The sequence below is a fragment of the Astatotilapia calliptera genome, chromosome 3 (genome assembly GCF_964374335.1).
Source record: "Astatotilapia calliptera chromosome 3, fAstCal68.1, whole genome shotgun sequence".
NCBI classification, from domain to species: Eukaryota; Metazoa; Chordata; class Actinopteri; order Cichliformes; family Cichlidae; genus Astatotilapia; species Astatotilapia calliptera.
In genome coordinates this window covers 52400683-52413368 of record NC_137424.1, presented here as the reverse complement: position 1 = coordinate 52413368, position 12686 = coordinate 52400683, and the positions used below count along the sequence as shown (strand labels likewise).

At 42.4% G+C, this 12686-nt stretch overlaps 1 protein-coding gene across 1 annotated transcript; it reads left to right on the top strand.

The window, feature by feature from the left end:
• Window positions 1–445: 445 nt before the first annotated feature.
• cited1 (Cbp/p300-interacting transactivator, with Glu/Asp-rich carboxy-terminal domain, 1) lies at window positions 446–11059 on the top strand. The gene is made up of 2 exons (XM_026162562.2): window positions 446–683; window positions 9982–11059. The coding sequence occupies exon 2, from the start codon at window positions 10001–10003 to the stop codon at window positions 10586–10588; it is 588 nt and encodes a 195-aa protein (XP_026018347.1). The 5' UTR covers window positions 446–683; window positions 9982–10000; the 3' UTR covers window positions 10589–11059.
• The last annotated feature ends 1627 nt before the right edge of the window (window positions 11060–12686 follow it).

Sequence of the window (12686 nt, the reverse complement as noted above, 5' to 3'; positions counted from 1 at the left end):
GAGACACATATGCAGAAAAACCATTAATCTGTGCACTGTAGTTTGCATGAAATTAACATCATCTCAGAATATTTAGATTTAAACTGTTATAGATATTGGAAGAATTACAGGAACATTAACAGGGCCTCAGATTTTAATAATAGATTTTTAAAATACTATAAAAGAAATTATATATATCATAAATATATGTTTATAAAAATATTAAAGGAAGAAATACTTATATGTTGACATAATAAATAAAGAAATTCCTGTATAAAGTAGCTAATAATCTCGGTCAGTGTGTGACTAACATATGGCCCCTGTGATGTGACCCGTGGTTATACTGAGATTTAAAGCCTCTTCAGCGGCTCCATGATCCGGATCCAGTATGAATCCAGTCCGTGGTTTGCAGATATCACACACACACACACACCGGGGCTGGTCGGTGAGAAGAGAAGCACAAAATGCTTTTTATTCAGCAGCGCGCTCGCTGAGGAGCGGACAAACCCTCCGACGTCTCTGTGCGCGTATCAGCGGACCTGAGCAGCTCTCAGCTTCTCTCTGAAATCGGTACCAACCGGCTTTTATTCCCAGCGCTACGGACTGTACGGACTCGGCTCTTTAAGTCTACTTTTCTCTCCCACTTTCATTTAAGTCTGCTTTTTGCTCTCCAGCCTGCACGGGACGGCGGCTTTTCCTCACAGGTGGGTCCATCATCTACTCCGTTGCGCTGTTTTGCGCTGTGACCGCAGCCGTCAGTGTGCGCTAAATCCTGCGGAAAGTTTCCTTCTCTCTTCTCCGGTGTTTGCTTAACACTTTTAAAATGAGGTCAAGCGGTTTCTGCCCGCAGCTGGAGCCTTTTCAGGCACAAGTGCAGTGAAGTTTTTTGTTGTTTTTTTTTTACATTTATTTTAATGGATAACTTGGGCGACTTTGAGCTGCTGCTCTCTCCTTTTTAAGTCGGTCTTTTTAATTGGCTTCTCATTAACTACCCTCAGTGTGAAGGTAATTAAAAGGAGTGACCAGTCAGGCTGGGGACGGAGGGAAGTGGGCACCATATGGTGTGTGTGAGACGGAGACAGACGTTTCAGTTTTGCTCTTCAGGGCTTAATTGTGTAATTGAAACCCTTGTGAGTTGGTGGTTTGGTGATACATCACAGCACTGCTGCAATATTCTGATCACATGTGGACTTTACACTCCCTGACTTTTTGTTTTTGGAGGGAAAGCTTCAGATCAACGGGGTGTCAGGTCTGTGGAACCAGAGTACTTTTAATGAAGTTGCAAGCTTCCCAACTGCAGCTCTGCCCCTGCTCTCCACTTTAGCTGTCAGTTTAAATCAGTGGCAGGAAATTATTTGGAAAAGCTTATCCTGTCATTCCAACTTGGACAAAATCACTTAAATTGTGGGAAGTGTTTACAGTCTTCCTCATAAACAGTGGATCAAAATCCGAATTATGTTCATTGTCAAATTTGTCTTATTGCCATAGTGGAGAAAACATACTGGTACAGAAATGGAGTATATGGTATTTACAGTATGTAGATTATGTACATCTATATAAATACTCACAATATGAATGCACACGTACATATGTTAGGATACAAATGAGAAATTAAGACCTATGTAAAGGTTATGGGGAGTAAATGTAGTCAACTAGTCACTTTATTGGTACTTTAACTAGACTTGTAGTCAAGACCACCTAAACCAAGACTAAGACAATACCAAGACCAGAGGGTATCGAGACCAAGACGAAACCAAGACAGACCGAGTCAAGACAAAGTCGAGACCGAGACAAAAAAAGTCTTTAAACCTGCAGTTTAAAGACTTTTTTGCTGATTCGTTTACAGGTGTCAGGCATATTTATGTGTTTTTGTGATACACTCGCACAGCCCTCCTCACCGCTGTCTGCTGTCTCACTCACTTACTGAGAGGACAGACGCACACTCCACTTGACTGTTGCGTCTCTCACCCTCTCTGTTTTTTACACAATGATATTATCCTATATCCTCGCATGTGATTGGCCACAATATGGAGGGATTGGAGCATAGCTGAGCCACTGTGTGAGAGCTGAGCAGCGAAAGGAAATCAAGTGAGGAGCCGGCTCTCGCTCAATGGGAGTCGACTCTTCTGATTCACTACAAAGCACTCTCTAAGCACGGCTCTTAGAGCTGATGCTTTTGCGCATGACACATTATCGAACGTTACGTTGTGTGTCATGGATACTGTTGATTCCAAATCTCCCGACCACTATGTTGATCTGAGAAAGCAAGACCGAGACACCAAGACAAGATCGAGGGATCCGAGACTAAGACAAGACCAAGACCAAAGTCTGTCAAGACCAAGACCGGTCTCGAGACATCCAACTCTAACTTTAACTAGTGCTGGAAGCTAATTTTTTAATTGATTACTTGCTGGACAGTCAATTTCAAAATAAAAGCTTCCAAAAATGGACCCCTTTCAGAGGATTTGCTCATTTAATTTAAAATTCAACTTTCCAGGAAAACAAAAGGTGCCACGCAAAGATATCAGAATGCTCAGTTCTCATAATTTCTTGATGTTTTTGTGCTTGAAAACTGTGTTGTTGTCAGTTTCGAGGGAGAGCAGACTTTCCTTGCTTCTAATTAAAACAAACAGGAGCCACTCTGCAAGCCAACACAGGAGCCTGGATTGCTAATGAAAGAATTTACAGGGAAACAAGAAGCCAGGGCTGATTTCACCAATCTCATAAAAAGCTGTGGGAGAACACAATGAGCCCCGGTCAGCTGTGAACAGGAAAAAAAAATACTGGCCCTCGTCCAGCCGTTTCACACACTGCATCCTTCCTAACCCCGGCCCTCCCGCTTCATCCTCGCATCTGACTGAAACAGAAGGCACTAGCAGAGGACAAACAAGTCATATTCATCACTTTTAGCAGAAGTCTCCCAACTCAATGTAAAATCCTTATTTTTGCTTTTAAAACCAAGAACAAAGAAGCTTCATCTTCTTTTATTTGGCTTTTATGCCTCCCCGTCTCATCTCTGACTGCATCTGGCAGCTTAAATACCCACAATTTCTGATATGTGGCACGTGTAAACCACGAGGTCTGTGATGATTTAAACCGAAACAAGCCGTTAAGGAAGGAAGTTTCTGTTTTACACCCAAAGAAGCTCAGCCCAGAAATTAAATACACAGATTTTCCCAAACAGATACCAGAAACCAGCTTTTTAAAAATATCTAAAAAGAGAAAAAAAACAATAACAGAGCTCTGGGATGTTGGATTTAGAAAATGTAGTGAGGAACGAGTGTCAAGTTCAATACAACTGACTGCAAACTGAAAAGTTATCCAGCAGGCAGCTTTGATAATCAATGTTGAAGGAGGTTGTTGAAGAATACATTCACTTTATTTCCTCATTAATAAAAAATGAAGCAAAAAAACCCCAAACCTGCACTTCCTCTAGTGGCCACTTGAGCCTGCTTCCAAAAAAATGAGTCAATCCCCATAGACTCCGATTGTAACGTTATAGCATTTAAAACCACATTTACAGCCTGATTGTGGCTTTTCTGGATAGCTCCCATCATCATAACAACTGTGCTGTGATTTTCTTTTGGTTTGTTTTCTTCTTTTTTAGCTAGCTTTTCCTTGTTGTTGCTCTCTTCAAAGTGTTGTTCATTCATCTGATTGGTTCAGTTCAGTCCTCAGTACACAGAGGTTCATTTAATGACCTACAAAGTATCTCATATGCACCAGCTTCCATGGAGCACTTCCCAGATGGCTCCATGTAACAAACAATTTGGCACATCAGGTCAGCAGAAGTCGGCCTGCATAAAACATGTTGGGTTTCTGCACATGTGGCAGCATCTGTAATTTTTTTTTTTTTTGTGTGTGTTCTCTGCTCCTTGTTTGGGGAGCAACGTTTAAGATGTGATTAAGCCCCTTCAACGTCAATTAAGACTGAAGCTGATCGAGGGGAACGAGACGATAACTGTGCTGGCAACAAAAGGCAAGGATGGCCACTCCAGATGTAGTCGGAGCTTAATGGACACCGGAGAAGTCTCTCCACACGGTGGCCATAATCTCCAGGCGCTTACCTGGGAAGTTATTTTTGAAGTGTTATTTGAATTTATTCATTTCAATCTCTGTGGTTACCAAAATGTAAAAGAAAAAAGTCAGAAATAGCATCACTGGTAAAATCTGATTTAAAAAGCATGGAACAGATCTGCTGATTGTACCTCAGAATAAGACTTTAATGCTTCTAACACTCTGTTTGCTGTTAAGATTCTTCCATGTGTTTTAATTTGTGATTTTTCTGAGGTTTATTATATCTGACTTATGTGTCTCAGAGAAGCAACTTGTGCTGCAATGGTGGTTTGACTTGTTTCATTGGTTTTTGATCATAGACGTAGGACGTGACGTCACAGTTTGCCCTTCTGTAAGGTCCTTTTGTAAAACCGTACATGATGAGTGAGGAAACTAATGGCACTTATCGGCTAACAACTAGTGACTGACAGGTCCTCAGCCCTGGATAATCCTCCTTTCTGACTCTAATAATGACTGTAAATTGCAAAGTTACCTCCATGTTTTATTCAAGATGACCTGAAAGAAGCAATCAAGCCCATAAAATCATCAGGAAAGTGTTTATAGAGAAGCTCGTGGAGAAAGTGATGCATTTGATAAAAGAAGGGAGCAGATAGGGCTATTCTGTTTATTGGTTTGCCTTTATTATAATTTTCTTCTTTGTAACATTATGATCAATAATAATGTTTGGTGTTGGTGGTAGTGGTTTGGTTATTCGTAATGGTGATGGGGGAGAAGGGTGGTTGTTGCCAGTAGGAGTAGCAGTAGTTGTGGTATCAGTAGTAGCAGGTAGTCATGGTGATAGTGGTATAAATAGTAGTGGTGGGGGTATGAATAAAAAATAAAGTGTAGTGGTGGTATTAGTGGTGAAAGTTAATAATGGTGGTAGTAGTGCTATTATTGTAATTATTGATGCTGTTGCAGTTGTTAACAGTGGTATAAAAGCATGTTTTAATCTATATTGCTTCTCAATGATGTCACTTGGACTGAATAAAGACTCACACAGTACATCCTTACATGCAGCAAGTAAACCTGAAGTCGCAACTAGAGGCACCGCCCCTTGCTGGCAATTTAAAAAGAATGCAAGTTAGTCTGAGCCGTACTCCTTCTGGAGGAGAGAACACTCCAGACTGTTCACTGATTAAATGTAATTTTAAACGCTAATGCTTACGTAGCATTAGGTGGCTACTGTACAACCATCATTTTGTTTTGTCATCAAGGATCATGTAGTTGTACTAGCACAGGTACAGACTGCTAAATTTTGTTGTTGTTTTTTTGTTTGTTTGTTTTTTAATGCTCTAAAGTGGAGCACTTTAACACTGGAGTCTATATCAAAGCCAAAAATTGTTATTAAGGCTGGTTTTACCATATAAAGTTTAAAATGTATGTATTATAGAAATGGGCTCAAAATGTGGTCATAAATATTTTGTACTTGTAAATCAGTTTCGTATATGTAAAAAGAATTTGTGTGTGCGTAACAAAGATTTGTGTGTGGACTTAGCCAAAAAAAAAAACCCTGCAAGTTACAAGTACGAATTTTGACACTATTTTTCTTCCTTTTATCTGATTGACCAATGTCATGTCAATCACAAATGTAACAATCCAATCAGAGAACAGATGGGTTTGGCTGTCGGAGGGGCGCTTTTTTGAACTGGTCCTTGAAGGGTAATACAGTTTGAAGCTGGAGGGTCTCTATATAAATATCCGATAGCAGCTAGGTCCCCTAACTTTCAGTAGCTGTTGAAAGGATAAAGTTGTGGTATATCAGTGGTTAGAAATACCATTATTACTTTAGGATTAGTTTAACACAAAGTTACTGTGAGTCACAGTGTGCAGCATAAATGTGCGCAGCATAAAAGTCCTTTCACATCGGATGCAGGATGTGCTGCTAATGCTAACTGCTAACTAAAAGCAAAAGATCCAGAATTTGTTGCGCTGGCTGCTGGGCTCTGTGGGTTTTTGCAGCAGCTCTACCTTTACTAGATGCACCTGCTCCTTGTCGTTTCTATCTCTGACTTTATGTCCTCTACAAGAGTTTTTTTTTTTTTTGCTAGTTCTTCAAATGTTAAAAACATCTATGCTAATTCATAACGAAGACAGCTTTGTAATGAAGACTGTCATTTCCAAAACACTGCCCGCCCCCACCCCGCAGCGCTGTTGAAAAGGCTGTGGAAGTCCCTGTATTAAACACGTAGACCTGTGACACAAAAATCACCAAACTCGGACGACCACAGACTGTTTTCCTTCGTGGTGATTAAGGAAAACGCTGGGTTGGCATGTTCAAAAAAGCGCCCCTCTGACAGCCAAACCCATCTGTTCTCTGATTGGATTGTTACATTTGTGATTGACACGACATTGACCAATCAGATGAAAGGAAGAAAAATGGGGTCAAAATTCGTACTTGTAACTCGCAGGGGTTGTTTTTTTTTTTTGGCTAAGTCCACACACAAATCTTTTTTTACGCACACACAATTTTTTTTTTTTTTTTTTTTTTTTTTTTTACACATATAAATCCTGATTTACAAGTACAAAACCAATTTACAAGTACAAAATATTTATGACCACATTTTGAGCCCATACATAGAAGCTTTGCAAGACCTTTATGTATGTGTGTGTGTGTGTGTCTGTGTGTTTTGGACTCGTGTGCTGGAAAGCTGTTGAGCAGAGACACCATGTGCAGTCTGGCCCTGACAGTAATCAGTCAATGAATAATGAACACACATGCACGCACACACACAAAGATACCAAACAGCTGTCAATGGCAGGTGTGTGTGTGTGTGTGTGTGTGTGTGTGTGTGTGTGTGTGTGTGTGTGTGTGTGTGTGTGTGCTAACTCTATCAGTTGAGTGCAGCTGCATGCCTGCCTGTAGCAATTATGTTCTCGCTAAATAAGAGCCAGTGCTGAGAGGTGTGTGTGTGTGTGTGGATCAGCACATATCATTAGGCGATTAACTTACTCAAAGGATAGCCGCATGATTGTGTGTATGCGGACACACATGCAGTTTGAACTGTGTGTAATATAAACCAGCTGAGGGACAACATGAGCCTTTAGGAGTCTCTCTGCACACACACGTTGCATTTCACTCACCCTTTTTATCTCTACCCACACAACTCGGCAACTTTTTCTTGCTGCTCACACTCATGCACATACACACAGTCACAGGCACATATGGCCTCTTCTCAGGGCCCATATGTATTTATCCTCCCACATGAGCCAATCACTCTTTGAGATCCTCAAAGGCTCTCTCTCTCTCTCTCTCACACACACACACACACACACACACACACACACACACACACACACACACACACACCTACACCTATAAACACTCACTAACCCCATAGGTACCCACAGGCCTTCTCCTTGCAGGCTTTTTCATGGTTAATTTGCTGCTCAATAGGTCAAGAGGGAAAGGCAGGCATCAGTCTCTCTCTCTCTCACACACACACACACACACACAGTCATGCCTCACCTCATGGTGCGTTCCCCAGACAGATGTGACTTCAGTGATTTACCGCGCCTGTTGGGTCAACAATGCCTTTGTTGTTGCGGTCTGAAGCGGCTGCATGTTTGTCAGGAAACGCTTTTAATTGACCGTTTAGGATGTTTGTGATCCTTTCCTCATTTGTCACATGTGTTACTCGTGTCCCCAGTAATCCATTTCTCATTGTGAGAAGAAATGTTTTTAGGTATCTGGAACTTCTACAGTCTTTTACTTTTAAAAACTCATCACAAAGGAAGGCTAATAGAGCGGCTGTTTGTCTGACATTTATGAATGAAAACCAAAAGGTGAAGGACTAAGTCAAAATTTATGGAAATACGCCAAAGTTACTTTTGTATGTGATGTGTATCACAAAGCTGTAGTTTGTTTACTCGGGTCCAGATCAGTTGATCTGATTTGATCTGTCAAACCAAGCTACAGGAAAAAGCTACAAGCAAACTCAAAACGACCCATAATGCATCATTACAAACTATGTGAGAATGTTCAGTCTCATTGGCCAGATGTGTTTGGGGCGGGTGCAACAGAGTTAAATACAAGAAGATGATGTTGGAGACTATTGGAGAACCTGGAGAATTTACCTTCCTTTCATGGCTAGTTGCTAACTCGTGCTAAACATCTATGGGACACATCCCAGAATGCAAAGTGTTTAGCTTAAACTTGCAAGGTACACCTTTTAGTTGTGTCTGATTAAGATTGGATTAAATTGACAAATTCAATAAACGAACCGTGCTGACTTCATTTGGAACTGCATCGAGGTCTTTGTGCCAGAGTGTGATTACTGTGTTCACATCCGCACAAACGAGCCGCACCAAGGAGGACAACTGACTAAACACCACAGGTGTGAAAGGGCTGTCTGTAGGTTCTTCCTGGGTTCTACATCCCAAACCATTTCTTCAAGACAGAAGTTAGCTGTGCTATTATTAGTTCAGGAAGGGAATTTCCCCATTCGTTTTCTCTATTCAGAAAATCTTTACAGTAAGGTTTTGCAGACACGTGACCACTACCCACATGACGTTTAATGTGTAACTGTGACAGTCATGATGATAAAGTAGGATTGTTAGTGGTTGTGAGGGTTTGATCCCAGTAGTATAACGTGAGTAAGGCCCTAGTCGTGCAGGCCTGCAGACTGGTCCACGTATTCCACAAACCAGTATTCCCCAACTTGTTGCTTTAGTTGGTGCTGTAGTTGTTATAAGATTGGAAGTGACGGACCACAGATACACTCCGAGCTGCAGTGAAACTGTGAAAAAGTGTAACAGCACAAGTGGAGAAGGCTGAACTTCTCCACCTTCTCACATTAGAAGTTGCACCATTTGAAACATGTTGACTGCAGTGCTGTTCACAGCTTTTACTCTGAAGGTGAACATTCTCCATTTCCAAATCCCTATGGATCCATCCATTCTCTTCCACTTATCCTTATCAGGGATGCGGGGGGCCTGGAGCCTGTCTCGGCTGCCAACAGGCGAGAGGCGGGGTACACCCCGGACAGGTTGTCTTTCTGATGCAGGATGGAAGATATGAATGGGATATTTACTCCTGGAGCCTCACTGCATACATGGCGTCAACAGCCCTTCGAGCCTTGCACTAAAATTTGTGGTGACGCGAGTAACCCAGCAGCCAAATGCAAACAAAAAGGAGCTCCTGCCTTTTACTTTAATAACTTACCATTGTTGCTGCCGTAATGACGCATTGCTTTTACACAAGAGCGAAGGACGGACGTGAGCGAGAAAGGGCTAAAAATGAAGCGACAGACACCTGCGTGCTGCTCTCCATCACACAAAGAGACAGCCAAGGAGTGGGCCTCTTTAAAGCAGCAGCAACTCTGGCTGTAAATGTCCCACTGAGGCATGATGTGCAGCGTGTGCGTAGGTTTAACGTATTGTACATATTCTCCGAGGTTGCATTGCTAATGTGCTGTAACTGTTTTCAGAAAACAGTTTTCATAGTTTTGTGTGTCCAGTGTGTGAAGTTGAGGAGTCACGTTTTTGTTTGTTGTCTAAAGCATCTGGACTTAAGTTTCTTGAAGACGTTTCATCTCTCATCCGAGAAGCATCTTTAGTTCTAAGAGACTAAGAGACTCCAATGACCTGGATGACTGAGAACCTTCAGACTTTCTGCTTGTTATCTAAACACTGGTTATACCTGCTTCATGCAACTTCATAGGTTAAAGAAGAAGAATTGAATAATTTAAAGTGTAAATTAAATGTTTTCTAGCAAATAAAGAGCTTCTTCATGAACATCTTTTCATATTTTTTTTTCTATGTTTTACCGTGAATTGTCTCAGCCATCTTACTGAGGTCTTATCATTATTGATATCTTCCCTCTATGATGTAACTGGTTATCAGAGCCTCTACTCAGCTAACAATCTTATCTCTTCCTCCTCGTGTCCCAGTTTGATGACATTACGTAACACCTCTTCTCTCTTCCTTCTTTCCCCCCTCCTGCAGGTTCTGGGTTTTCCCTGTGATGACCTCACTGCTGTTTCCTGGCCACGCCCACGCTGCAATGAAGGACCTCTCCTCCTCCTCTTCCTCTTCCACCTCTCCTCTCAACTCCCTCCTCCACTACCCGTCCTCCAAAACCTCCGTGGCGCCCTTTTCCCCATCCACCGGCCCCGCGTCCTCTCGTGGATCGGCCCTGTCCTCGACGCCTCTCTCCAAGCCGCAGCCCTTCTGTCTGCAAACGGGGCCGCACCTCATCGCCAGCATGCAGCTGCAGAAGCTCAACTCACACTACCAAAACCTTGCCAGTGCCTCTGGCGGACACTCTGGGCCTGGAGGGCCTCAAAGAGGCTTTGGACCCCCGCAGCTGGGAGCGGGTAATCAGCTGTTGGCACCGTCTGGAGGCCTTGGAGGAGGCGGGATGGGTGTCGGGATTGGCATGGCCAACCAAAGTTCCAGCGCTGGTGGGATTATCGACTTTGACCCTGTGGACGAGGAGGTCCTCATGTCTCTGGTGGTGGAGCTAGGTTTGGACCGGGCCAACGAGCTGCCCGAGCTCTGGCTGGGACAGAACGAGTTCGACTTCATGTCGGACGTGCCAGCTGGATGCTGACCTATGAGGGTGGGGGAAGCACATGGATAAAGTGGAATTGATTGACAACGAGAGAGAGAGAGAGAGAGGACTTCTCTCAATGTTTGGTTTTTCTTTCCTCCCTTTGTTGGCTAATAAAACGAGGAAACAGAAGAGACGCAAACCGATGGAGAAAAGCGATTAGAGGCTCGCTCTCTGTTTCTGTTTTGCTTTCATACCCTCCTACGGGCAGACAAAAGAAAAGACAAGCTTGCTTTTGATTTTCTTGTTTCTGTAAAGGAATCAGTGCTGCTTTTCTTCACCGAGATGAAACCAGAGGTGCTCCCACTCTGAACTGTACTTCCCTTTGATGTAAAAGAGCAGAAACATCAGCAGAGTATGAGCAGAAACGAGGAGTCTAAGACTCACTCCTGCTCCTATCCTGTTTCCTCCATCGCTCCATCATTCGGCCTTAATGAAAACAAGTTGACTGACACGAGAAGAGCTGACAAAGACATCCGAGCCACCCTCTTTAGAGAGGAGTAAGGTACACCTGTTGGACTCGATCCCCCCTCTTTTCTTAGTACCGCCCTGAATTGATCAAGTGGACGATTAAGGAAAATGAGAGGCACGACTTTGTGGGAGAATTGCAAAGGATGGCAAACACTACGCTTCCTGTTTTCTTATACACAATATTAAGCTCTGGTCTCATGGGAAAGGAACTCCTGTCTCTCGGCTTCACAAAGGAAATGATTGTCTTAGACTTGGTTATCTCTGTGCACTTCTTTATTTTCTTGTTTGAATTTCGTTCAAACAGCCGTAGTCATACAACACGTTATTTAAGACGGTGGCTGATCCCCCATCAGGAGACAAGCAGACAAGGAGCACTTCTGTAGCGAACCTAAAGTCACCTCAGCGAGTTAGATCCAGAAATGTGGAATGGGTGTGTTTTGTTGTCCGGCCTGAAAGTTGATGAGGAAGGGTGGGATAGCTAGTGGCAGGGATCCTGTGCTACACGGAGCAGCAAACAAAGTCAAATTCCTATTTTTCCTGCTCTCCCCCTTTAAAACGGTCCGTTTATGTCATGACCGTTGTCGCTGCACTTCCGTGTTCCTGATGAGGAAGTGTGATTAGGCCTGGAGGCTGGTGTTAGTCCAATTTTAGTTACAATTTGGACTATTGTAGTGAAGCAGGGATGAGACCAAGCTAAGCTGCACATTTGATCTGTCCATGTTACAGAAACAGCTCCTCTGTCACTGTCTCATTGAGGTCTTTTGTTCATCTCTTATTGCAAATGAAGAATTAAACAAATCTTTGTTTTTGGTTGAAATTTACGCAAGAATCCCTCATGACCTCTTGACCTCTCTGATGCTATTAGCTGTGACCTGAAAATGAACTGTACTGTTCACCCCGAAGCAGTCCTCAAAGTGTTGGATTACACTGTAAACTACTACCAACTTAGCATGTCAAATCCATGTCTATGCCATGTGATATGGTTGAAAGCTCTGAGGGAATTATATTTTACATGTGCAACAGTTTTGTTTTGTTTTCTCTTCCCAGTTACATGAAAAGTTTCACAACATAAATCTAACATGTGAATATATGAGAATCATGTGTGCCTATCATGTGACATTGTAACAGCTGAAAAGCATTATCACATGTAAAGCAGGGTGAGGGTTTGTGACATGGAGGATAATATTGAGGTTTGAAACATTTCTGAGAAGCCAAAACCCACTATTTTGTTTTTTAATCTGAGAATGTGTTTATACGCCTTAATTTTCAAAAAATAAATAAATGTTCTCAGATGGTACTTCGCTGCGCCGCCTCTTTTGTTGTTCTGCCTTAAATGAACTCCCGTCTCTTTAAAGACCACCTATGAAATGGTCAGGTCAGCTTTGATTGGCCAGGTTCTCAGCCAAACCAAATATTAGATGTGGGCGGATTGATTCAAATGTCAATATTATATGGTACTGGTATCGGATAGGTACTAGCTACTTTATTTTTATCCAAGTTCAGTATGTAGACCAATGAATGCTTTAAATTATTTTTTTCTGGAAATGGAAAAATACACTCAAATGCACTCTTTGAAGCATGTCTGAACCCTTTTGCATTAATTCATGCCTATTTTATTTATAGTTGG